General features: G+C 53.4%; 1 protein-coding gene across 2 annotated transcripts; it reads right to left on the reverse strand.

Annotated features, from left to right (window-relative positions):
* Positions 1-236: 236 nt before the first annotated feature.
* DCAF8 (DDB1 and CUL4 associated factor 8) lies at positions 237-27265 on the reverse strand. Of its 2 annotated transcripts, XM_083477159.1 has the most exons (14): positions 27125-27265; positions 22476-22551; positions 15783-15853; positions 12174-12865; positions 10832-10972; positions 9229-9323; positions 8077-8187; positions 6491-6563; positions 5221-5278; positions 4819-4926; positions 3878-4008; positions 2848-2967; positions 1793-1909; positions 237-1520 (listed from the first exon to the last, which is right to left on the reverse strand). In XM_083477159.1, exons 3-14 carry the CDS (start codon positions 15829-15831, stop codon positions 1401-1403), a joined length of 1815 nt encoding a protein of 604 aa, XP_083333285.1. In that variant the 5' UTR covers positions 15832-15853; positions 22476-22551; positions 27125-27265; the 3' UTR covers positions 237-1400. The 2 variants fall into 2 exon arrangements, with proteins under 2 accessions (XP_083333285.1, XP_083333286.1); XM_083477160.1 differs by lacking the exons at positions 22476-22551; positions 27125-27265 and adding an exon at positions 16269-16347.
* Between the last annotated feature and the right edge of the window lie 233 nt (positions 27266-27498).

Below are 27498 nucleotides of genomic sequence, written 5' to 3' on the forward strand. Positions count from 1 at the left end.
GCGAAGCAAAAAATAAAAAGGTGATTTAGGAAAGACGGGACAAAGGCAAGGAAGGGTCAGGAGGAAGCGGGGGGGGGCGGCTGAAGTGAGAGCCCCCTCCAGGCCTGTGGAGTCTATTAGGCGAACAAGGCCGCAGAAAGGGGGGCCAGAGCCCCACCTCCTGTCCCAGGCCCACGGAGCCAAAGAGGAAGATCTGGCCAGGCTCCCAGCGGACCCATTTCACACACAGCCAGGCCTGTCTCTCAATTCTTTTATTGCATTTATATAATATATATATTTAAACTTTTACAATAATTTTAACTTGATAACATCCAAGTTTTAATTTGGTTCTTGTCTTGTTTAATACATATAAAATTAGGCCTCTAAACAGCGATGGGAGGGGGGGGGAAGAGCAGTTGTTTTTGAAAACAAATAAGATTATTTTTTAAAGGGAAGGGGAGCGGGGGAAATGAAACACGAAGAACCTTCGGGCAAATGGAGGGGATCGCACGAGAACCCCTCTCCCTCCGCAGGGCACGAATGAGCCCCCCTCCCCACTGCAAAAGGGGGAGGGGCATCAGCCCCATGTCTCTTCTCTGCATTTAAACCTCTCTTTAAATAAAAACAAAAAAACCTTTACTCTCCAAAAAGGTTGGGCGAAGGGGCGTCCGAGGGGGCCAAGGCAAGCTCTAGACTGCAAAAGGGGGCTCTTCATGCCGCTAGAACTCTGCTGAAGGAAGAACACAAAAAACAGGAGGCGGAGGGAGAAGAACGCCCCCCCCCTCTAAAAAAAGAAAATGTAATCAGAAATAAAGCGAAGAGTCCAAGTTTGCTCATCCTGGAAGCGGGCAAGCAAGGGCGCTCCTCAAAAACGGGAGTGGGGGCGGGAGAAAAAAGCACAAAACCTCCAAAAAATGCCCCCTTTGGGGCTCACACCAACATCTTAAAGGAAAGGAGGAGGGAGGCAGAACCCGAACTCAGCTCACTCAAAAGGAAGCTTCACAGGGAATGGCGGGGGGGGGGAGCAACCAAGCCCCTTCCCTCCGACTCCCCCACCCCATGCCTCTGGGGAAATGAGGGGGTGGAAGGGGGCAGGCCTCTCTCTTCCCCATGCCAAAACCGAGGCAGAGAGAGGAGGGGGAGAGCAGAAGGGAATCCCAGGGCGTCCCATGTGTGTGTCCCCCCCCGCTCATCTGCCCCCCTCAAGCAAAGTCCAAGTGCAATTAATGCCAAGCAGGTTGCCCCTGGGGGAGGGCCAGCGACAAGGAGGGTGGGGGGCAGGGGGGGGCTTTCCTTAGTGTTTCAGTAAAAAGCAGGGAGGGGGAATAGATGGCAATTCAAAGTGGGGGGCATCTTGTTGCCGATTCAAGTCTGCACACTCTTCACGCCCCCACCTCTTCCTCATCCTCGGAGGGGGGGTCTCAAGAAGGCATGCACTGCACCCGGTCCGGGCCTTCCTCGTCATCGTCCGACGTGTCAGAGGAGCTGGGGGAGTCGTCCGAGTCGCTGTCCGTCGCCCCTGTGCCTGGATCTCTTCGGCGCTGGGGGAAAGGGAAGAGTAGGGGGCTGTGACCGTGTCCCACATTGGAGGGGGGGAGAGCAGAGGGGGCTCAGCGCACGCAGGATCAGCCCATCGCCAAAACAGGCTCACCCACGGCTGTGTCATTCAGGGACGGGCTTTAACTCGGTAGCCCCACGCGCTCCCAACCGACCGAAACCCCCATGGGGTGAGCTTCAAGGCCCCCGTTCCTGTCTTCCAAGACACCACCCTCCCCCCTGCCCCCCCCCCGTTCAGCCTGGCCCGTCCGCCTACCCGGTGGTGCCGCCTCTGTCGGAAGTGGTGCATCAGGAACCAGAGCAGGTGGCTCTCGTACATGTCCGTGTGGTGCAGGCTGTCCTCGTCCCGCTCTCGCTTGTTCTTCTTTATCACCTGAGGAGGAGGAGGAGGAGGAGGAGGAAGAGAGGGTCACTAGGCTGCCCAGGGCCCATTCGGAACCCAAGACTGCTGCACTGCCCTGGGTGTCCCTGCCGACTCAGTGGCCCGCCTAGTGAAGAGGGAGGGCCTTTTATCTGTCCTGAACCTTCCAATCCTCCACTTCATTGAATGGCCACTGGCTCCAGTGCTGATGAGCTCCCCACAAGCGCAGGAAGCCACAGGAAGCCTCCCAGAGAGGCGTGGAAGGACAACCCCAGCCACCTCCTTCCCAGCCAGCGTCTGTGCTCCTCCGGACATCATCAGCATCCTTTATTATTTATACCCTACCCATCTGGCTGGGTTTCCCCAGCCACTCTGGGCGGTTCCCAACAGAGTATTAATAATATTAAGAATATGATAAAACATCAAACATTAAAAGCTTCTCTAAACAGGGCTGCCTTCAGATGTCTTCTAAAAGTCAGATAGTTGTTTATTTCCTTGACATCTGCTGGGAGGGTGTTCCACAGGGCAGGCGCCACCACCAAGAAGGCCCTCTGCCTGGTTCCCTGTAACTTCACTTCTCGCAGGGAGGGAACTGCCAGAAGACCCTCGGTGCTGGACCTCAGTGTCTGGGCAGAACGATGGAGGTGGAGACGCTCCTTCAGGTATACTGGACCGAGGCCGTTTAGGGCTTTCAAGGTCAGCACCAGCACTTTGAATTGCGCTCAGAAACGTACTGGGAGCCAATGTAGGTCTTTCAAGACCGGTGTTATATGGTCTCCTCCGACATCCACCATCACCCTCATCCCTGACCCCGCTGGGAGTCCAACCAAAACGGGACGCCCCCACCCCACCCGCCATGCTAGCTTCCCCCAGACTGCAGGGCGGAGGAGAGAGGGTCTTGGCCAGCAGGGGCCCCCTGAGTCTCCATGGGGCTGAGAAGGCGCCCTCACCTCCTTCAAGCCGGTGAGCTGGGTGGGCACCTCCGCCGTCGGGGCCCAGACCTTGACGTCGTGATCCAAACCGCTGGTGGCCAAGACTGGCAGGTGAGGGTGGGGCTCCAGGCAGTTGACCTGAAAGAATATCCAAAAACCTTTTTTTTCTGGAGCGGAGTTGTGGCTCTGGGTCGCCCCAGAAACAGCTGAGAGGGCAAGAAGGTAGCAGAGGAGTCACTGCTCTGTCCCACGGCCTGCATTCCTGCCCCTCCCAAAGTAGACATGCTGGGGGAGGCAGAAAAGATGGTGTGTTGTGTGTGTCCCCCCCCCCCCCAAGGATAAGAAGGGATGGCAGATTTGCTTCAGGAAAGAGGTGGGCTCTGAGGAGATTTCACCCCTCCCATATCCAAGAATCTGCTGATGAGTCTGGTGATTTTCCAGAGAGGAGGGGCAGTGTTCTGCTCTCTACTTATTCTGCTCCAGCCTAACATCAGTCAGTCAGTCAGTGTGTCGGAGAGAGAGAGACTGAGTGTTAGAGATCGTGTGTATAGATAAGGTTGCTGCTAAGACAGCTACAGACACTCAGTGCAGTGCAGCATTTATTTATGCTTAGACCTATTAAGCTCTGTATATAGTTTGTATAGTTGTAGATAGAATAAAGAAGATATTCTACAGAGCTGCTCTCCGAGTTGTTTATATACTCTGCTAGACTCTGCTGTGCGACGACTGTCTTTTTGTTGGAGTGAATCTGGTGCTCACAACTCTAAGCTGTGAGTCCACAGCACTTTGACCTGTTCCTGTGCAGAAGGTGGTCTCTGGAAGTGCTACCCAGCTCGCCTAGCCCAGTCGGGGCTGAAGTGGATGAGTCCAGTTGGTGGCACTGGCTCAAGGGCAATGCTGACAGGCTCTGCACCCGTTTCTTCCAGGAGCCAACAGGACAGGCCTTCGGGTTGCCGCCCCCTGAATTCTACCCACCCCCTTAACCAAGCCTGCCCAGCTGTGCCCCCCTCCCAGTCCAAGCAGCCCTCCGGCCAGCCACGCCCCTCACCACGCCTCCTTGGTCGCCTTCCATGAACTGAACCACCTGGCAGGACGACTTCTCCCACAGGAAGATGTGCCCGCAGTCGCTGCCGCTCACCACAAACTCGCTCTTGGGGCCGTAGAAGTTGACGCCCTTCACTGCAGGCAGAGAAGTGGTCTGGGTGAGTGCCCGGCAAAACCGCTGCCCCTCCTGGCAAGAGAACAGCAGCCCCCCCTCTGCACTAAGGGGACCAGGAGACCCTGCCCCCCCTTCCTTCCCTCCTTTCCCAGAGGAGCAAGTTTCCCTTGCTCAGGGGGTGCGTGGAAGCTGTGACTCTGGGCCCTGCGGCCATCAAGGGGGCCATGTGGGGAGAGAACAGGGGCAGGGGGTGATTGGGGAGTGTGGGGGTGATGCTGGGGGGGACGACGACTTTGGAATCCCTTCCTCACTTGCTTATCTGCTTGGTCCCTGGCAAAATCAATCTCATTTTGGCCAGAGAATGCATTTATAATTACATTTACAGGAACACTACAACTCACATGTGATTTACTTATGAAACTGCAGCTTTGCGTGGGTGGAGGGGAAATAAATGGGGGGGGGGGACCAGTTGGAAGGGGCCACCTGAGATTTCATGGGAGCCACCCACAGGCTTTCAAAAGCCTCAATCTACCCAGGTAGCGATAGTCACACAGAGATGTGGGGCATTCTGGGTCGTCCCGACTTTGTGCGATTTCCCCTTTGCATGCAGCCCCCCGGAACACAACCCTCATGTAAGTTGTGAGCCTACTGCCTGCCTACATATATATCTCTAGATCAGACCTGCCCCTTCTTGGAAGTTTTCAACATTAGCAAAAGCGCCTGGGGTTTGAGCGAGGCTAGGCCAGGCGCTCTGCCAGCCCCACAGGCCATCAAGTCCAGGGGGCATTTCCCCCTGCCAGGGGTGGCGGGGGGGGGGGCTGCTCCTGCACCTGTGGCGTTGTTCCGATGCCCCTTGTATCTCTTCAGGTACTCGGCTCCGTCGCTGTGGGACGCGTTGAAGAGATAGATGTCCTCGTCGTTGTAGCTGGCCACAAGCTCTGCAACAAGACACATTGGGGAAAGCTCAGCTGCATCTGGGAAATGGCAGGAGGGGAGAGCTTTCTTTGGCCTTGGTGGGGGGGGGAGGCTGGCCAGCAGACATCACAACCTCCCAGCCTTCACCAGGGAGGGGGGCACTGGGACAACCCCCTCCCTCCCTCTGTTGCACTTCCTTGTCTGGGACACCCTGGAAGGTGCCTCTCCCAGGCTCTCCTGGTCAAGGGCTGTCCTGGCACCCAACACAACAGAAGAGGACCCCCCCCCCCGGAGAGCTCCCCCTATGCCCCACGTACCTGACCCATCGTGGCTGTAGACCAAACAAGTGATGTTGGCTTTTGAATCGCTGTTCACCTACAGAGGAATCGGGGAGCGAGGAAAGCTCAGCAGAGCACCTTCCCAAAGACCCTCCAGCCCCAGATAATAATAATAATAATAATAATAATAATAATAATAATAATAATAATAATTTATTTATTTATACCCCACCCTCCCCAGCCAAGACAGGGCTCAGGGCGGCTAACACCAGGTGTAAAAACAATTGATTAAAATACAACTTAAAAACAGGATTAAAATAAAACATTAAAATGCAGCCTCATTTCAGTAGAAACTCAAATCAAAAACTTTTTGGGGATGAAAATGTCAAATCTTCTGCTGACATAATTCTGGGAATTGGGATGCATGAAGGGGGGTGGGGGGAAGTCAGGGAACAAGGTTAGGAAAGTAGGATTTTCTGAAATTATACATGTTTTTGTCTTTTGTCTTTTTTGTGTGTATTTTGTCTTTATAAAAGGTGAAAAACCAATAAAAATTTTATATAAAAAAAAGAAGAAAATGTCAAATCTTCACCAAGGCTAACTATCCAGACTGGTCCTACATGGACCAGGAAAAAAGGCAGGGAAGTCCCCAAATAGGAGTTCCGTCACAGAAGGAGAAAGGAATAAGGAAAGAGGGGAAGGAGATCAAGTTGATTCCAAGCCAAAGTCCAGGCGGAACAACTCTGTCTTGCAGGCCCTGCGGAAAGAAATCAGATCCCGCAGGGCCCTGGTCTCAGGAGAGAGAGCGTTCCACCTCCTTAGGGCCCAGGACCTCTAGAGTGTTGCTATTTATGGCTCTTATGCCCAAGAGCCACGTGGGCTGAGCACAGAGGCAGCTTTTGCACTTGGGGCAGGCAGACCAAGATTTCAGAGAGAGGCGGCCTCTAACAATCCAGCATCCCACTCGCTCGGGGGGGGGGGGGTTCCTTGGGGGCATCTAGCCAGCCCCTGTGACGACACGAGGCTGGACTAGGTGGGCTGATCAGATTCAGCAGCCAGGCGCTTCTTGCGTTCTTATGGAACCGCCAGGGGCAGTCTGTCCAGATTGCTAAGCTGTTTGGAGCATTTCGGCACTGGGAGGACAGGAGGCTGGACTGGGCGGGTTCCCCTTGGCCTGATCCACAAGCCAGGCTCTTTGGGCGCTCTCTGAAGGCTGTGCTCCTGCTACCAGAGCCACCGCAGGGCTGGGGGACGAAGGGCAAAGACCCTGGCAGGGAAGAAGGAACGTGGACCCCAGGAAGGCCCTTACCAGGTGGCGAGGGCAGAACTTCTTCAGCACACCGTTGTTCTCGTTCTCATTGATCTTCCGCTGGTCGTAGACCCTGGGGAAACGCCAGAAGGGAAAAGGGGGTCAGATTGCAGTTTTAAGAAGTAACCAAACAATTAAAGCCCCGTGTTGCAAACAATTATCAGTGATATCCAAGGCAACACAATGACCAAGTACAACAATGCCAGGTCAATATAAACTCTTTATATAATCTATACAGAACATTAAACAGTATGAAATATATGAAACATGCACTCTCTGCAAAACCAAATAAACAGAAATCTTATAAATCTCCGAAAGTCACAAAATATGCACTCTTGATGGGTTCTCTTGAAAACAGAGCCAAATAAACATAAGTCTTATAAGTCTCTGAAAGTCTTTGTAGACTATGCAAGTCTCTGAAAGAAGCAATGGGTCAGATTCTTTATTTGGTTTTGCAGAGAGGGCATGTTTCATATATTTCATACTGTTTAATGTTCTGTATAGATTATATAAAGAATTTATATTGACATCGCATTGTTGTACTTCGTCATTGTGTTGCCTTGGATATTACTGCACTTTTAAGAAGACACTATGCAAAGCAGCAGCCTCGTTCACTTCTACATGCGTCCCCTACTTACGCAGGGGTTATGCTCCATGCCCCCGTGCGCATAACTGAAATCGTGTTGTGTGGGGAGCTACCCACCTAATAGGGAAGGCGCCCGAGGAGAGGGGGAGAGAGAGACCCTTGGGTGCCGCTGGGGCTGTTGCCTGTAAGTTGCTCAGGGCTGCTGCCCGGCTTCCCTTGCTCACGCCTATTACCCCAAGGTCACATCGCAGTGAGCAGGTGGCTGAGAGCAACATCCAGGCACCCGCCCAGAGCAAGGAAAGGCCTGCCATTTCAATTTCTTTATTTAAAAGCAAATAAGGCCGGACTGTATCGGGAGGTTTTTAACGACTGATGTTTCATTATGTTTTTTACAGTCATACCTCAGGTTACAGCCGCTTCAGGTTGCGTTTTTTGGGGTTATGCACCCACCAAAAACCCGGAAGTACCGCAACGGATTACTTCCGGGTTTCGGCGGTCGCGCAGGCGCAGAAGTGCTAAATCACGCTTTGCACATGTGCAGAAGCACAGAATCGCAACCCGTGCGTGCGCAGACGCGCTGCTGCGGGTTGCAAACGTGCATCCAGCACGGATCCTGCTCGCAACCCGAGCGTCCACTGTATATGCGATGGAAGCCACCCAGAGTGTCTGGGGCAACCCAGTCAGATGAGTGACGGATAAATGATAAAATCACTATAATAAATTTTTATCCCTTTGCACACTGGGGAGATGTCCGCAGGGGGCACGGGAGGGAGACGCGGGTGCCCAAGAGGGGGGCACAATGGACCCAACAACGAGCCATTAAGATGCTTCCCTCCCCTCAACCCCACAGGCCCCCAGAACCCCAAAGTGGGTCAATGCCTCCCCCTAACGCCAGCCAGGGCAACAGCCTCCCCTGCCTTCACTTGAACTGCGGGGTTCTGGGAGACGGGGGGCGGGCTCAGTGGTCCCTGAGATGTCGCCAGGCGGGAGGGGGTCTCACCTGACATACTCGTCTCTGCCCCCAACAGCAAAGTGGTGGGTGTTGGCCGGGTTCACGTAGATGGTGTAGAGGCCAATCTTCTTCTCCTTCTCTTTCGTCACAACCAGCTTCCTGAGGATGCAAACCAGAAAGAGAGGGGAGGGGGCTTGAATTCCCCTCAGTGGAAAGAGTCTCCTCACCCCCCTCCTCGCCAGGAGCGGGGAGAGACTATGACCTTGGGCCACTCGCTGCCTCTCAGCAGAAGCCACCTCACAGGGTCGTTGTGGGGAGAAATAAGCTCTGCTGCCTTGAGATCCTTAGAAGGTGAGCTATAGAGATAGAAGGCTAGATACCGTATTTTTCGCTCCATAAGCCGCACTTTCCCCCTCCTAGTAAGTAAGGGGAAATGTGTGTGTGTGTCTTATGGAGCGAATGCAGGCTGCGCAGCTATCCCAGAAGCCAGAACAGTGAGAGGGGTTGCCGCTTTCACTGCGTAGCGATCCCTCTTGCTGTTCTGGCTTCTGGGATTCAGAATATATTTTTTTCTTGTTTTCCTCCTCCAAAAACTAGGTGCGTCTGATGGTCTGGTGCATCTTATAGAGCAAAAAATACGGTACACACACACACCTCCCCCCACCAGCTTATGAGTCCCGATGGAGAAAAACCACCCGCCCCTTCAGGCTCCAGCATGGAGACCCCAATGGACCCAGCCGTGTCCTGCTCAAAAGTGGCAAGGAGTTGTTTCTTGGCTCCAGGCTTCAAGGAAGAGAACGAGGAGGGGGCCCTTCAGTGGAGCCAGGAAGGCGGGAGGAAAACAGCTGCCACCCCAAATGCTCGGCAGCCTGGAGGGGGGGGGGGGAATCTGAGCCCAAATCCCCCCACCCCAGAGAAGAGCAGGACATGGAGTGGAAAAAAACCACAGGAGAGGGGCAGAGCGGCCGGGGGGGGGGTGCGCTCCACATCTGGACAACTTATTGAACTGAAACCAGCCCAGCCTTAAGAAAGAGGAGCCCAAGCCGTGGCTCAAGAGAGCAGGAAGAGGTTGGGTGGACTGATCTAGAGAGGGAGTGTGGAACAAGGGGGGCTGGGGATAAAGTAGAGAAGGGGGCAGGAGAACTACTGGGGGGGGCAGGCCAAGAGTTAGAGCAACGAGAGGGGGCCCCACACACTTACGAAGCTGGCCGGTCTTGTCTCAGGTCAATGGTGAAGACCACGGCGTCTTCGCCAGCCGAGAGGAAAGTGCAGGGGGAGTCTGGCTCGAGGGCCAACTGAGAGAGAGAGAGAGGCGGGCTGGTTTGAGGGGGGAAACTGCAGCGAGGCCTCCCCCCATCACCCCTTGTGTGCCCTCGGACAACACTCCCTTGGGACCCGCGGCCCAGCAGCCGATCCCCAAGAAGCTGCCAGGCCAGAGCAACTCAAGGGCCAAAGACTTCCTAGCAAGATGGAGGCAGTGTGGGTGAGCAGCTCCCGGGTCTGAGAAATTGGAGCAGCCTTGCAGTTTGGGGAGCTTCTGGACCCGGCGCTGTCCCTTGAGGATCAGGGAGCCTCGGTGGCCAGAAGTGCCTTTGACCAACTGCAGCTGGCAACTACGGCCATTCCTGACCAGGAAAGCCTGGCCACCCCAGTTCACGCACCGGTCACTTCCGGACTGCATTACTGCAAGGCACTCTTTGTGGGGCTTCCCTTGCACTTGACCCGGAAGCTGCAGCTAGTGCAGGATGCTGCGACACGATTGCTGACAGGGGTGAGGCCTTTCCAGCGTGCACCCCCCGTGCTCTGAGATCGCCTACCAGGTCAAGTTCAAGGTGATACTACCAGTCAATAAAGACAACCTGGGACCAGTTTACCTGCAAGATCACCCCCACATGTGCCCACACAAGAGCTTCCATCGACAGAAATGGCACTACTAGGCGTGCCACATAATACCAACACCACGTTTGTAAGAAGTCCATCGTTTAGTGTGGCAGAACCTGCCCTTTGGAACTCCCTGCCTATTGATGCCAAGCAAGCACATTCACCATCCTCTTTTCAGGGCCTGCTAAAAGCATTCTGTTCAGACAAGCCCACCGGGTGATTAGAAATTTAACCCTGTTTAAGTATTTCAACTTTTGCAAGTTGTACTGTTGCAATTCTTTTTATTTTATGGTTTCATCTTTTTGCAAACCGCTTTGAGACCTTTTTTTTACAATCAAGCAGTGTACAAATGTTTATGAAATAAAGAAAAATAAATAAAGCGGGGGAAATCCCACTCCGAGCTATATAAACATCCCTGAAGCCTTTTTGCAAGGCTGGACTGCATCTCTTCCCAGCCCTCAGCGCCGCTGACATCAGGCAGGGCCTGGTTATTTGGGGCTCCTGGGCAAAATGGCACCTTCGAGAATTTCCCCTGGCATCAGTGAGGCCCCATAGCACCCCACATCGCTGCTCCCTTGCTCATGAGCCCCACATCAAACACTGGAGAGAGCTGAAAGAGGAAGATGGAGGGGTGCTGTTCTTTCCCACTTCCTCTTTCGTCTCTAAGGGACTTTTTCCAAAGCTAATTGAATTATAGAGATGGAAGGGACCACACCTCATGCGATGCGGGAAATCTCAACTAAAGCATCCATGAAAGATGTCCAGTAGATCAATTCTACTGGGTCAAACCTTCCCCACCACCCCTTAGGGAAGCGAAGCGTGCAGATGGGCGCAAGCTCTCACCCTCTCGCTTTCTGTGCCCCCTCCCCCAGGACTACAAGCCCGCTGCCCAGCCTCCCTCCAACCCAGCCGGCCCACTCACCTTGTGCGAAGCCCCCTTGTGCTGGGCCACCCGCTTGGTGGTCTTGCAGCACTGGGTGGCGGAGAGCTCGGCTACACGGACCTGGCCGTCCCGGGCGCACATGGCAAGGGTGGAGTCCCCGCTGTTGGGGAGGAACTTGGCCTGGCAGGGCAGGAGAGAGAAAGAGGAGGCCCTGAGACTGCAGCTGATGGACAAGGAGACCCTCCCCTCCTCCGCACACAAAATGACCCCAGAGTGACACCCCCCCCTCCAGCCAGCAAGGGGCAGAGGAGAGATGCAGAAGGGGGGCAGGGAGCTTGGTTTCCCAGGCTTTGAGTGACACCCAGGGAGGAGGAGCTAAAGGCCTGCCCAGGAGCAGCTGCTAGAACAGGGAAGGCCCCTAGCAGGAGTGTGGGCCCACCCCCTCTCCCAAAACCCACCAATCAGCAGCCCAAACGCCTGGAAGTACTGGCTGAGAAAGGAAGGGGCCCCGTGGGCCACAGTCAGATTGAGCCCTGCCCTACCGAAGAGCACAGCGCTCCGTGAACGTCATGGGAGTTGCATATGGTGCTGCCTCTGAAGACGGTTTGGAAACTTTCACTGGTGCAGAATTTGGTGGCCAGGTTGCTTACTAGGCGGCCTGAGCATGCAACGCCCATCTTGGCCAACTGCAAAGGGTGCCTGGTAAGTTTACGGGCTCAATTCAAAGTGCTGGTTTTGACCTACAAAGCCTTGTGAGACTCAGGACCCCAATACGTCATGGACTGCATCTCCCCAGATCGACATGAGAGGTCCAGAGGATGGCAACATGAGCACAGGGCCTTTCCTGCAGTGGCTCCAGCACCAGGCGAAAACATTCCTCTTCACCCAGGTCTTGAGCTGCTAATCCATCTGTGGCCTTTCAAATTGCCTACTCCCCTTTCACTATTAGGTAAAGGTAAAGGGACCCCTGACCATTAGGTCCAGTCGTGACTGACTCTGGGGTTGCGGTGCTCATCTCGCTTTACTGGCTGAGGGAGCCAGCGTACAGCTTCCGGGTCACGTGGCCAGCAGGACTAAGCCGCTTCTGGCGAACCAGAGCAGCGCACGGAAACGCCGTTTACCTTCCCACCAGAGCGGTACCTATTTATCTACTTGCACTTGCTTTCAAACTGCTAGGTTGGCAGGAGCAGGGACCGAGCAACGGGAGCTCACTCCGTCACGGGGATTCGAACCGCTAACCTTCTGATCGGCAAGTCCTAGGCTCTGTGGTTTAACCCACAGTGCCACCCACGTCCCTCCTTTCACTATCACGATACTATGAATTCTTTGCTTTGTGCTGTAACCAACGAACCCCAAGGCTGGGCGAAGGAGCCCCCCTCACCTGGAAGACGTTGCTCTTGTGGCCGCTCTCAAACTCCAGCACCGGCTTCCTCCGCACCCAGTCCCAGACCACCACCTTGAGGTCGTCGCTCCCGCTGGCCAGCCAGGTGCCGCGCTGGTTAAAGTGCAAGGTGTTGACGCAGCCCGTGTGGCCCTCCAGCCCATACTGGAGCCGGAAGCGCTGCACAAAGACCTGGGCGCCGCAGGCCTCGTGGACGAAGCGGGCGCAGGAGCCCAGAGCCCTCTCCCGCAGCGCCTGCACCGCCCGCCAGCGCGGCCGAGGCAGCCCCGTCGTCTCCGAGGCCACCCAGTCCTCCAGGGCCCGCTCATCGTCCGAGGAGTCCCGGTCCCGGTTGGGACGCTTGCGCTGGGCTCGCCGGCGGGACCGCTGGGCCTCGGCCGCCTGCACCTCTTCTTCCTCTTCCTCCTCCTCCTCCTCTTCCTCCTCCTCCTCCTCTTCCGAGTGGGAGCGGTCGTAGGTGCGGTTCATCTCGTTGATGGAGTAGTGGCCCGTGTCGTCCATGCTGTCCGAGTCCTTCTCCTCCGCCGAGCTCTCCGTGTAGGTGCGGTTGGGCCCCACCTCGTCCCCCGTGAGGCTCAGGCTCAGGTCGGAAGCCTCGACCTCCACCCCCGAGGACGTCTCGTGGCCCTCCGTGGCGCCAGACATCTCCTCCGGGCTGCTGGATAAGCTTCCTGTGCAGGGAAGAGAGGCAGCTGGTGAGGCCGCAGGAAAGCCTCTTCCCCACCCCAGGTTTCCGTTCCCATCGGAGCCCCTGCTAGACTGCTCCAGGCAGCACAAGTCTGGGACCGCCCCCAACAACACAGAGGTTTATCAAACCACAAGGGGATGGCTCAAGAAGCAGCAATAATCGTATACCCTTGAAAACACTCCTTCTATCGGGGATGGCCGTCCTCTTCCACCAAGCGCACGGCTTCAGGAGGGAGGAAGGGGGCGCCCGCCAGATCAGCCGAATCAACCCTGGCGATCAGTGGGGTGACAGGTGCCACAGCCACATCGCTCTCGCATCCGCTCACGATGCACTAACAGTTCTTTTTCTGGCATCCTGCCTAGCCCTCTCCGCCTCAGCCTGGAGAAAACCACACCACGCTCGATATCTGTGGCTACTCACAGAACTGCAGGTCCTGCAGGGACCCCCCATGGTCATCTAGCCCAACCCCGGACAATGGAGGAAAACTCCAAAGGCACTGCACTGGATTACGGCCATGTCTCTAACGTGGGGCTACCCTCAGGGTTGGTCCAGGGGTCACAACTGAAAACCAACTGCCAGCATTTAACACCTGACTTGTGGGATTTGCCCTGGGTGCCAAATTCAAGGTGCCGGTAGTAACGCAGGAGGCCTTATACAGCCCAGCACCCGGTCACCTGAGAGACTGCCTTATCCCTTATCCACACAACAAATCAGGGCAGGCTGTGGGTGAGTTTCTCCTGCAAACCCTCAAGATCTCAGAAGCTCCTTCAGCAGTAGCTCAGAAGAGCAGGGCCTCGAGGGTGACTGCCCCGTTCTGTGGCACAACATCCCTGCCTAGGTGCCCACTTTTTGCCCCAAGAGGCTTTCCTCGCAGGATAAATGGGTCTTTGTCATGACTATCCACTTGCTAGTCTTGTTTTAAACATCTTAAGCTGTTTTCCGTTACCTTCTGTGTCAATTGAGAGGGCGGTTTAGAAGGCAATCGATAAATCATTGTTTGTTTGAAAGAGGGAGTCATCTCCACGCCGTCTGGGCTGAGTCAGAGTCCCAGCTCCTCAAGTCGGTCAGAAGGGGCTGAGCTGCAACCCAGAACTTGCCTAACTCAAAAACCTTCCCCTTTGCTCCGGCTGTGGGGGAAAGCTGCTGAGGGAGGATGGATCCACTCCCTCGCTGCCAGCTGGATCCGCAGAGCTGCCAACACTCTTCCCGCCCACCCGAGACGCGTCATGCCGCTCTGCTTGTTTGCCCTCTGTGCCGCCAGGCTCCATCCGCTCGGCATGAACTCTGCTGGGGCTGACACTCAAGAACAGAGCAAGGCCGCCTCGTGCACCCGGTCGGGTCTGGCCAGCTCTGGACTCTCCGTCCTGACAGGCAGCGATGGCTCGCTGGGGTTCTAAGCGAGGAGACCTTTCCCAGCCAAAGAGGACTGAGAGCAAGTGCTTTGCTGTTGAGCTCTGAAGCTTCCCTCAGAAAATAACCATTCCCCTTCGCCCTGACTTGGCTGGCGCTGCCTTAAACTGAGTCGGGGTCCCTGGGCTCCACCTGGCTCACTGCTCTCTACACTGGAAGCCAGCAATGGCTCTCTGAGGCTTCAGGCAGGGGTCTTCCCCAGCGCCAGCAGGACTGAACCCAGGACCTTCCGCATGCCAAACAGGTGCCCTGCAGAGGAGCTATGACAGCCCTTCCCCAAGGCAAGAGGAAGAGCCACATGAAACTCTTGTCATGTTTGCTGGAAGGTGGGCAGAGGAGGATGACTGAGATGATGAAGGGTCTGGCGACAAAGCCTTGGGAGACGGCGTGATGATGAAGCCTCGTGAGGAGCGGCTGAGGGAGTTGGGGATGTTTAGCGTGGAGAAGGGAAGGCTGAGAGTGGCATGGGAGCCATCTACAACTCTCTGGAGGGCTGGCCCATGGAAGACAAGCTTGTTTTCTGCTGCTCCAGGGGAGGAAACCAGAAAGGAGATTCCGACTCAACGCTAGGAAGAGCTTTCTGCTTGATAGTGGAAAGGACTCCCTCGAAAGGTGGCAGAGTCTCCTTCGTTGGGGGTTTTGAAGCAGAGGCTGGGGAGGGGGCACCTGCCAGGGATTCTCCAGCATTGTAGGGGGGTTGGACTGGATGACCTCCAGGGGTCCCTTCCACCTCTAAAATTCTATGATTTGTGGACGGGATGGCAGCAAATGGAGCTCTAGAGACAGAGGGTTGCTGCATGCTACAATTCCAGGGAAGAGGCCAGACTGTGCCCCAGGTCAGCTGGAGGGGCAGATAATGCGACAGAGCTGCTTTGGGGTGGGTTTAGAAATGGGGAGTATGAGCAACGGGACCCACGGGTTCGGTGAGGGGGGCACACGCACCCCTGGGGGGGCACCTATTGCATTCACCACCTCCACTGTGGAGCCAGATTCAGCAGCTCTCCAAGGACTCAGCTCAGAAGTTGCTGCCGCCGCTGCCGCCGCCACGCAACTTGGGTTTCAAAACCCAGAGCCAAAGAGATCATGTTGCACTGCCCAGGCCTGGACACTGCACTCAGGAGTGGGCATGTGCCAAACCAAAAGGGAGGGCTTCTTCTTCCACCCCAGCCTTTGCGGCTCTGACTTCTCCCGGCGACTCTGCATCCACAACGGCCTGAAACACGAGCTCAGAACCTCTCTCTGGTCAAGCTGCAAGGAATCCTGAGCTCACTGGACATGGCGGGCGAGAGGCCTCCCCTCCTGTGTCAGAGACACACTCCAGACCTGTGTCAGGAAGCTTTGTGGGAATCTAGCCCATGTGCAAGTTGTGGGTCTTGCAATTCAGGGACCCGCAAGTCCAAAGAGACGTGGCTGGAAGCCACTGGAAAAAAGCACACCAAGAACTCAGGCCAATATAAGTTTCTGTAGTCCCTCCACCCTGCTCCTCTTACCGTTGGGTAAATCTGTTTTCCCATCCGTGCTACTTCCTGCGTCTGACATTGCGCTTTCTCGTGAATTCGCCCTGAGAGGTTCAGCAAAGAGAGAAAAGGAGGAGGCTGTAAACATCGGAGCCAACAAAGGGGACCCAACTGTGTGGAAGAAGCTGCTCTGCACGGGGTCCAGCCTCTGCTGGGAGGAGAGAGGGGCACAGCCTGCTGAAACTGCCCCCCAGGCAAGGCTAAGGGATGCTGGCCCCCAATGGAGCAGAGCAGGACCCCAGAGGCAGGCTGATCTGTGGCCCCAAGGAGGATATGAAGCCTCTCCCCCCTCCAGTTGGGGGCCATGATCTGCGCAAGGCTCCCTGGCCAAAAGGAGGGCCCCAGCTCCCCATTCGTTCCCAGGCCCCGATCCGAAGGCCCAAGGGTGGCCTCGAAAGTGCTTGGGCATTGTTTGGGGCCCGGGCATCCCCTAAATCAACTGCCCACCAAGAACTTCAACTCGGGCCTTCCTAAAGCACCCTCAGGAGTACGCCTACTTTGCGGGGAAGGACTGACTAGCTGAAAAGCTGGAGCAACGGTTGCGAACGCGAGGAAGCCAGCAGGAGCCGTGACATTGCAGCCATTCCTTCTGAAGCCCCCCCCCCCCCGAGACCCTGGGCCCAACTGCCCTTCCCCAACGGTCACTCTGTCTGGCACGGAATGCAAAGGACCAAGGGGCCTCCAAGCCTCTTAGAGCGAGACGCTCCCTCAGCACACACACAAACTCTCCCCTTATTTCTCTGAGGAGCTCGTTTCCTCCTACGTGGTGGGGCAGCCAACCGCCCCCCTCCAGCGCCCCTGGGGTGCCACTCCAAGCTCCCTGGCTGGGTCAGCAAAACTTCTCCCTCCCAGAAGCCTTCTCACACTCCGGTTCTCTCAGCAAGAGAAACATGGAAGCTCCAGGCCAGAGGGTGGCTCCTCCCTCGGGGGGCAGTGGGATTGCCTAGGGGGCACTAAGAGGTGCTAGAGGGGCAAATGACTTTTGGACTTTGAAAAGCTGAAATTACTGGATGAAGTCCATACGTTTTTGGGAATCAATTACGTCAGTTTCAACTAGATTTTCAACAAATTGTGACTGTTTTTATTGTGCCGTCACCTTCCTTAACAGGTTATGCAAACCAATACTCTGCATAATACTTTTCTGTAGGGCAGGGGGTATACTGGGGGTGAGTTTATGGGCCAAGGAGGTTTCGGCCTCAAAACATTTTGGGTCCACTGACTGCTCTGAAGCTTCCTTCCTCATTCAAGACTTTGAATACCTAAGATGTGTGTTTGGAAAACATTGGAAATGGAGTCAGGCCCTTGACCCGCCTTGCTCAGGACTTCCTGTGCTGACCCACAAGGACTGCCCTGGGTCTCCCCTGGTGCCACCTGGAGGTGCCAGTGGCGGCTGACTCTGGGACCTTCTTCCGGCAAGGCAAATCTGCTCTGAGCTCATGTGCCTCCCCTGAAAGTGCCTCTTCGCACCCCGTCAGCTGTCACTTTTGCATTAGCACAGAGATGACAGAGCCTGGGAGGCAGCAAGGCAGAGGGCAGGCCCGGTGCCGCCACACCTCCTCCTCCTGCACCCCCCACCCCCCCCGCAGCCGTTTCCCACAGAGCAGGGGGTCAGGTGAGTCATCACAGCCGCCCATCTCATCTTCCTTCAACAGAGGCTCTGGTGGTGCAGACCAAGTGGCAGGCGCCATCTGCAAGGAGAGGCACACAGAGTGGAAGACACAGACCTGGCACTGTTCCTCACGCTCCCCAAAAGGAGCACAGGCCCCAGTTCCTTATCTGGGGGGGGGGGGTCTGCAGGGAAGGTGTTGGGGGGGGGATACCTCTCCTGGAATGCCCCACAAACAGCAACACTCTAGAGGTCCCGGGCCCTAAGGAAGTCAGATTAGCCTCAACCAGAGCCAGGGCCTTTTCAACACTGGCCCCATCCTGGTGGAACGCTCTGCCTCATGAGATCAGGACCCTGCGGGATCTGATTTCTTTCTGCAGGGCCTGCAAGACAGTTGTTCCGCCTGGCCTTTGCCTTGGAATCAACTTGATCCCCTTTACTTCTTTCCTTTCTCCTTCTGTGACGGAACTCCTATTTGGGGACTTCCCTGGCTTTTTTTCTGGCCCACGTAGGACCAGTCTGGATAGTTAGCCTTGGTGAAGACTTGATGTTTTCATTCCCCAAAAAATGTTTCTGATTTGAGTTTCCATTGAAATGAGGCTGCATTTTAATGTTTTAATGCTGTATTTTAATCTTGTTTTTAAGTTGTATTTCAATCAATTTGTTTTATATTGGTTGTTAGCCGCCCTGAGCCCAGTCTTGGCTGGGGAGGGCAGGGTATAAATAAAATTTATTGCTACAGTGGTGCCCCGCAAGACGAATGCCTCGCAAGACGAAAGAGTTTTCCGTTTTGGAGGTGCTTTGCAAAACGAATCTCCTATGGGCTTGCTTCGCAAGACGACAATGTCTTGCAAGTTCCTGCTGGGTTTTTTTCCTTCCCCCCCTTTTTCTAAGCCGCTAAGCCGCTTATCAGCTGATCCGATCAGCAGATAAGCCGCTAAAAGCCGCTAATCCGTCAATGGGCTTGCTTCGCAAGACGAAAAAACCGCTAGACGAAGAGAATCACAGAACGGATTCTTTTCGTCTTGCAAGGCACCACTGTATTATTATTATTACCTGTGGCCAACTCCACAACTTGCAGGAACTGCCTGAGAAGAGGGTGAAGGCAAGAACTCCTCCCCGCCCCCCGGCATATAACAACACAAGAATGTAAGACGGGCCTGGCTGCTGGATCAGGCCAAGAAGGTCTACCTAGTCCAGGCTCCTGTTCTCTCAGTGGGCAAATACCCCATGGAATCCAGATAGACTACCCCTGGACCTGGAGGTTCCATATGAATATCAGAAGAGCCTGGCTGCTGGATCAGGCGGGGGGGGGGGAGAGACGACGACACCTAGCCCAGTGTCTCTAACCAGATGCCTCACAAAAGCAGGACCCGGGAACAAGAGCACCTTCCCTTCCTGCAGTGTCCAAAAGGTTCAAGCAAGCAGCTCCTCAAGGCCAGGCGCTCTGAGCTCCAAGGCACAACTAGAAGTGCCGGTTGTTACCTAGAGAGCCCTAAGCGGCTATGAGCCTGGCTACCTGGGACGTCTGCATGAGCCAACCCAAGTGTTACATTCTGCCTCCAATGCCCCCTCTCCCACCAACATCTGAATGACCAGAGAGTAGCACCTTGCCATGCACCGTACGGAAAATAAAACCCCAAAGCAACTGCACTCTCCTATATCTTGCTGGCCTCCGACACAGATGTCCTTCGCCCGAGACTTCCAGCATGCATCCGAAAACAGCCAGCTTTCATTCTTTCATTGCCAACCTGGTTTATGAAGAGGCAACACTGCTGGTGCTGTGTTTATTATACACAGTAGTACCTCCGCTTACGTAACCCTCTGGGATACGTAAGTGGTATTTTACTGGGTTTTGCCATGCACGCATGCACAGAAGCGGTCCTCTGGTTGCGAAAACCTCAGGATCTGGCCAGACCTCCAGAACGGATCCCATCCACAACTGGAGAAACCACTGTATTGGATTTCATCCCGCTCATGTACAAAGAACTCTCCTGCATTTGCCAGCTAAGTAAATCCACAGCTGGCAGGAGAAGCACTAAGTTAAGCTGCGAGGCATGGGGGATTTCTTGCTTGTTTTCTGAAATCAGAGGCCCACCAGCGATCGAGAGCAGACCGAGGGAGCAGCCCAGCTCTTTGGTGCCTGGCCATAAACTCTGGAGACCCAGTGGTGGTTAGCCTTCAGCCGTTTCTTTAACACTGCGGGGAAGGAAGTTCAGAGTGAGGTCTAAGGGAAGTCACTTGGGCTCAAGAAGACGACAAAGGGCAGGAGGCATCGCCTGGCTCTGAAGAGGCTCCTGCTGGCTTAATTGCTAGAGAAAGGAGCTATTCTCTGGCTGATTCACCCTCTTCTACAGGCCTGGCTGTCACATGGAAATGAAAGTAAGACAGGCATCAGAGTTGCTGTCTGGAGGGCAGGGGACAAAGAGGCAGCACAGAGGAAGGCCAAGCAAGCATAGAGTTGAGCCCCCCCCCCAGGTTCATTTAGTGCACCCTCTGCCATGCAGGAACCCCAGCTTCCACCTTCCCTGGTGAAGAGCCATGTGGAGCAACATACACTTGGGGGGGATTAATGTCACCGACAAGAGGAACTGGCCCTTGGTTTCAACTGAAACTAGTCCAAAGTCACAGCATCCGAAGACCCGGGACCCTTTTGAGCTGACCTGCAGCTCCTCCTTTGCCCCTCCCTCTGTTTGTCTGGGAGGGGGCGGGATGAGTGGAGCCAGTCGGCCAATCCCCACAGAGACTGGGGAAGCTGGGACCCTGGAGAGCTTCACTCTGAAGAAGTGCCAAGGGAAAGCCCAGAGGGAAGCGGGGGAAAGGGAAGCTATGGCTTGCTTGCGCAGGGAGCGATTAGAGGAGGTGGAGGCAGCCCTGCTGAGGCCGTGAGACGTCCTGGCTGGGCCCCAGAACTGCTCATAAGCAGATAAGGGAGGGAAGAGGCAGGAGGAGGGCGGCCACTCAAGGTCACCAGCCGCTCCGAGGGCTTTTGGCTGCTGGAAGAATTAAAAGGGCCCAGCCAGGAGCCCTGGCCTGAGCTGGAGGAAACAGGGGAGGAGGGAAGCATCACACAAGGCAGCCGAGGCCAAAGCCACGCTTCCCTCCAGGGGTAATTCCCCAGGTGGAGTCAGGGCCGTCCCCTGTGCTCAACCCCAGAATCAAGGGCAGGTGGGATTCATAGCCCCCTCTCTCCCGAAGGCTCCCCTACTAGGGGACGTAGCAGCCTGAAAGTCACCTCCACCAGGAGAGAGAAAGAGAGACAGAGATGGGAGGCCGCAGCTGGTCATCGCAGGGATGGGGAACATTCTCAGCCCAGGGGCCGCATTCCCTTCTAGGGAACCTTCTGGGGGCCAGAAGTGGGCAGGGTCAGAAGCAAAAGTGGGCGGAGCAACAAGCGCAAATTGACCTTTAGCAAACCCTCACCGTGATCAACTCCCGCCCAGAAACCTATGCCCCCACTGTGGAAGGATGTATGGATCCAGAATTGGCCTCCACTGCCACATACGGATTCACCGTTAAGACCATTTTCATGGAAGATCATCTTACTCGGTTATGAGCAATCGTCAAAAGACTTTCTACACACACACCCGACTCGACCCTCCATTCAGGCAAATGAGAGGCATTACCAGAGGCCCAGGGCATATTTCAGCAAGGCAAAGACCCTCAAGGAGGGTGCAAAGCACAGGTCAGTGAGGGCAGAGTCCCAGGGGCTGGACAGAGAGGTCTGGGGACCTGAGGTTCCCTATCCATGCTCTAAATAATAGTACCAGAGTTTGCTCCCCCCCCCCTTCGCTCCAATTTCCCTCTCCTTTTGTGAATTTTAGACCACAAGCCCAAGGACAGGGACCATCTTATCACCAGTATTTGTAATTCACTCTGAGAACCCCTTTTGCTGAAGACTGGGATATATTCCTGCTTGGCAGGGGGTTGGACTCGATGGCCCTTGTGGTCTCTTCCAACTCTATGATTCTATGATTCTATGAAATGCCTTGGATCAAATCTATGCTTCCAGGTGCCATAAGAAAGCTGCAGAGATCGCGCAGGACAGTGCTCACCCCAGAAATGATCTCTTTCAGCTTCTGCCTTCTGGAAGAAGGTCCAGGGTTAGAAAGACTAGGACCAGCTGCCTGAGAAACAGTTTCTATCCAAATGCAATTTTGGTTTTAAATGCAGTGTAAGAAGTCTCTATGGGAGTATATTGTATTTAATTATGGGGTATCAGAGTTTTTAGGGGGTTAACCAGGGTGGGATAGCTGGGATAGCAGGCTTGTGGGTTTTTGAATGTCTGATGTAGATTTTTTCAATTTTGTTGTTCTGTATGGGACAATGACAATAAAGATTATTAAAAAAATGATAAAAAATAAGCAAAATAGGGAGGAACCCTAGCAAAACATCACAGAATTCAACATCCACAGAATTAGCAGATTACAGAAACCATGCAACCTGGATGGCTTTAAAAACGGGCAGGACAAATTTACAGAGGAGGCGGAGGAGGAGGAGGAGGAGGAGGAGGAAAGGGCTATCAATGGCTGCTAGCCACAACGGTTGCATCCAGCCTCCACAGTCGGAGGCAGTAGTCCTTCTGAATACCAACTGAGAATGCTCTTGTGCTCCAATCCTGCCTCTGGGTTTCCCACTGAGGCATCTGATTGGCTGCTGTGATTACAAGATGCTGGACTAGACAGGTCATTGGCCTGAACCAGCAGGCTCTTCTTACGTGCACACAACTCTCCTGACGCAGGATCTGGTAAGAGCAGCATCACCAATGAAACACTGAACAACAACGCCCACCCGCCATTCGGTGGCAGTCACTGGACAAAGGCCTCTGCATCCATTAAGGCTGTATTTCCATTCCAACACAAGATAAACGCTCCCAATTTTCTAAGCGTTTAACTTGAAATAAGTTGGACTGATCAGCAATGGGGCTTCTTCTGAAGGACACACTTATCCGGGAGGGATGCCAGGCCACCCCCCCCCCAGCAGCACTGGACACCCAAAAGTTCTGCTCACTGCTCTGTCCTCTTGGGCAGGGACTAAGGAAGCTCAAGGCAGAAACTTACCTTTCCCCGACTCCCTTTTTGAGCAGAGTAGGTCCAGGAGCTCTCTGGGAACTGGCGCTGTAGAACCGACGTCAGACTGGGGGAGAAAGCAGAAGATGGGATTTGAAGTGGGGCAGTTTCAATCCTGCTTTTCCTGAAAGGTCTCCACATTAGTGCAAAGGATCTCTTTAGTACCAGGGTTAAGGGTGGCTGGTGGAGAAACAGGTAAACAGTCTCAGCTGGAAGACTCCTCCTGTACTGCAGGAGTTTGGACCAAATGGCTCTTTGGGCCCCTTCAAAAACTACAGTTCTTTGATTCTAGGACTTTCAAGGCTCAGGCAGTTGATGGGCCACCGATGATGCCCCTTAGCACCCCTGTTGCTACAGGGATCAAAAGCGGCTGTGGGAGCTCATTTTGCAAATAAAGACATGAGGAAAAAGTTACAGGGAGTGAAATTCATACATATGGTTAGAACGAGTCTTGTGGCACCTTAAGGATCAACAAATTTACAGCCACACCTAATTTATCTCAGTTTTATTTTGCCCGTGCACTGATCCGTTTGGGGTAGCAGATCACGGATTCTCTTGCTCCCTCTTCCCTCACTTTCTTGAGACTTGGTTTCACCGTTGCATCGCTTTGAACTTTTCCCTTTCTTAAAAGCAACAGACGCAAACACACAGTTTTTATATACAAGCATGTGCAAGCAAAAACATGAATGTTTAAGTATCAACGCTCACTTATGTAAGAGTGGCTGGAGTAACCCAATCAGATGGGCAGGTTATAAATAATAAAAATATACTATTAATACTCTGGTTTCTCTTCAGATCATATAAATCGTTTGCCTTGTTAATACTATTTGTCTGCACGAAACGGTTCTGTTCCAATGAACTAAAGGCCCCAATGAAAAGACTGGAAATTTACTGCCTTCCAAATCATTTGAGATGCACATTTGTTTATTTTAAAAATAAATGGTATTTCAGAAATATTAATAGTCTGCTTGGCATCCCAAAAAAATATTGAAGCAGCATGCGAAAGGAAAAAAAGAGGCCTGCAAGTCCCAGCAACCAAAGTAAATTAGCATGAAAATACCTTCTGGGCTTCACAGGGGAACGTTGGACTGGCCCTCCAGTGGAAGGAGCCAGAGAGCTCCTAACAGATGGCACCATTTGGTGCCAGGGTGCCACATAACTTATTTAGATATATAATCGTTTTATCTATATTATAGTGTGCATGTGTGTATGCTTTTTATTGTATCCATAATTGAACTTTACAAAGAAGTGCAGTCAGAGAAAGACAAGACGTGATTATACAGTTCATACAGTGTCCAACTGGCTGGCCTTGGGGCCAGGCTCTGCCTTTCAGCCTGACCCACGTCACAGGGTTGTTGTGAGGATAAAATGGGGAGGAGAGACCTTTAGCTCCCTGGAGGGAAGAAGGTGGGACAGAAACGTAATAAATAAACAATGTCACTAACATTTCATCCGGACCCAAAACTTCCCTGCCACTTCGTTGGACTGGCATCATGGTAAGGATTATACTATACCTCTCATACCAGAAAAACGTCTTTGTAACTCAAAACATAGTATGAAAAAGGGGTTTGAAGATTCCTCTGGCAGCAATAAGACATAAGTTACTGAAATTAAAATTTATTTTATACACACCAATGGGCAGCTCTCTCAATTTTACGTGTGTGTGTGTGTGTGTATACACACACACACAATCTATCTATCTATCTATAATACTGATAGAGACAGATCTGGATAAATGTTGGGGCTTTGTTTTAAACAGGGGGATCCAGCCACGGTTTCTCCATCCCCAATGAGACTTGGGGGCAGCCTGACGCCTGCAAGGAAGAACCATGAGCCTCATTCAGTCTGCAATCACCACCCGGAGGATGAATCTCGAGTGCAGACCTCAAGATCCTGACTAATTCCATTTGATTTTTCCTTCCCCTCCCACCCACCTTCAGCTCCTCCGTTTCATTTAACAGTCAGTCTCCATTCTGGTTAACTCAAACACTCGTCTGCTTTTGGTGACGTTTTGGTTTGGTCCTGATCAAGATCCTGCCCAGGTGTGGACTGGGAAATTCTTCTTATGGACCAACAACTATTGCCTTCGGACTTTGTACACTGCTGCTTCAAACTCTTGTTTTATAAGTCATCGTATAAGAAAGTTTTCTCGCCCTTAAAAGTGGGATATAAATCTGTTTATGTGTGCAGATCTCTGTGTGTGCATTCTCTCTCTCTCTCTCTCTCTCCACTCACACATATACAGATATACACACAGAAGCAGAAAAGATGGCAAATCGCAAACAAATGTGCTCCTAATTATTTCATATCCATGTACACATCACTAAATATATTCAATCCTAAATTATGCATTTTCATAACTTCCATGAAGTTGAGAACCGTATTGTGGATTTCACTGGAGTCCAGGATTTGAAGGAATCTCTCTCACAGCTGGTCACCTGCCTCACCAGGTTGTGGTGAGGGGAGGAAAAATAGGGAGAACCACATTTTCTACTTTGGACTTCTTGGAAGAAAACTGAGGTGCTGATGTATTCATAAAGAAACAGCACTGGGCTGAGAAAGCTCTGAGTTCCCAATTGGTGGTCTGCAGGCCCCGGGGTGGGGGTCTACATAGCCCACCCGAGGAGTCCATGGCGCCATTCACATAACAAAAACTACCTAGAGATATCAAAATTTCAGAAGTAGGGGGATTCACGGATTGGCTTTTGAAAAACAAAGGGTCCTCAGTACTTAGCTAACTGGGAACCCCTGAACTAATGGATCTAAGTTAGCCGTGCCCATTCATCTGCTTCAAATCCCTGTTCAGCTAGAACTCTCACCCATGAACTTTGGACTAGTCTCCCCTCTCTAGGCCTAACCTAACTCACAGGGTTGTTGTCAAAATAAAAGAGGGAGCATGAGCTCCCTGGAGGACAAAAGTGTAATGAAAGAATAAAAAAGATAAGATAGGAAAAAATAATGTAAACAGACTTAAGCTAAAGATAAATACAATTAAATATGAATAGCTAAAAAAGGTAAATATAAACATATGATAAATATAGAGAAATGATATAGCTGGCAGAAAGATAAAATATAAATGGACAGCTTTAGCTAAAATGATAGAGATTACATATAGGAAGATAAGTACAGATAAAGAAGACAGATGAATAGATAAACAGAAACTAGTTACAGGTAAAAAAAGATTCCTTCCAGTGGCAACTTAGAGACCAACTAAGTTTGTTCTTGGTATGAGCTTTCATGTGCATGCACACTTCTTCAGATACACATGTGCATGCACACAAAATTTTGTTTTGACTAAGGCAGACCAACACGGGTACAAAACAATTTCAGAAATGGACTGGAAAGAGAAGTTGCTGAATTGCAACTTATTACCAAACTTAAAATCATGGCGAGACCTGGTTTGAATAGAGACATTGGATTCTTATCTCATTATACATGATAAAGCTATTTTTGGCCACTCAACAGGTTTACCACACCTATCAGCCAATCACCCATTCCCACCCCCCTTCTGATTAACACCCCCTCCCCACCCTCCCACTACATATAAGGGTCTGGTGACTTCTGTTTCAGTGTATCAGAAGAAGTGTGCATGGACACGAAAGCTCACACCAAGAACAAACTGAGCTGGTCTCTAAGGTGCTGCTGGAAGGATTTTTTTAAACAGAAACTAACAGAGATAAACAGAGGGAGGTGACATAGATAAACATAGGTATCAGTGAATAAATATGGATATAAATACACAACAGAGACTGAACATAAACTGAGATAAAGTTACGAGGGCGGATGAAGAGAGAGACTAGCCCTGCTTAGAAAAAGAAATGTGTATTTTTAGGCTCCGCCTCATTTTGGCGACTGGAAGCGGCTGCAACCTGTTCTTAATGTTATTGTGTTTTAATTGTTGTGACCTTAAGGGCAAGTGAGTAATAGCAGCGACCACGGAGAGACTGGGCAAATGCCAGAAATAAGCACCAGCCAGGGATGAAGAGGCGAAGCAGAAACGGGGGGCAAAGGGGGGAGAGGCCAGAAGAAGCAGGGAAGGGAGGCAAGAGAAGGCAAGGCGCCCAGGGAACCCCAGGGCCACGCGGGGGGGGGGATCTAGAGAGGGGGGAAGCCCCTTTTCGACCCCCCCGGCCCCTTCCCCCTCCTCTTGGGGGGAGGGGCTCTTCCTGAAAAACGCCTCCTCCCCTCCCCCACCCCGCTTCTTCCTTGTCCCGGGAGGGGCGCTTTCTCAACCCACTTGGGGGGGGGGGCGACACCATAAACCAACCAACCACCTTCCTTTTTGCAGGGTATTTTCTATGGGGGGAGGGGAGGAGCCCCCCCCCCCGTTTTCTGCCCTTCCTTCCCTTTCCCCTCCTGGGCCTTCTCGGGGGGGTGTCCTTCTTCCTTCCCCCAGGAGTGGCGTTTTCTCAACCCAATTGGGGGGTGTGAAAGGATGCGGGGGGGACGACACCATAAATAAACAAACAAACAACCCTCCTCCTCCTTTTGCAGAAAACCGGGAGAGCCCCCCCCCGTTTTCTGCCCTTCCTCCCCTTCCCCCCCCCGGTGTCCCGGTCGCCTCAGCCGCCCTCCCGCGGGGGGGAGGGGACGGAGGAGGGTACGGGGGGGGAAGCAAGCGCCCGACCCCCTCCCCTCACCTCTGGAGGCCGCTCCGCCTCCCCCTCCGCCGCCTCCAGGCCGGGGGGCCGCCACCACCTCCGGCGCCGCCGCCGCCGCCATGGGGCCGCCCAGCCCCCGATGCTCCCCGGACGCCGCCGCCGACCCCGAGCCGCGCTCTGTGTTTTTTTCCCTTTCTGCGCTTTACGGCCCCCGACCACGACACCTTGCGACACTTCCCCGGCAACCGACCCCGAAGGAGGGGAGGGAGGGGAACGCGCACGCGCGAAGGAAGTGCTTCCGGGTTGGGAGGTGCTTCCGCCGCCGAGAGGAGCGCGCAGAGGGGCTCTAGGGGGAGGGAAGGAAGGAGGGCCATAGAGAGGCGCGCGCAGAGCGGCAGCTCCTCCATAACAAT

This window comes from Podarcis liolepis (genome assembly GCF_965112155.1).
Source record: "Podarcis liolepis genome assembly, chromosome: 15".
Taxonomy (NCBI): Eukaryota; Metazoa; Chordata; class Lepidosauria; order Squamata; family Lacertidae; genus Podarcis; species Podarcis liolepis.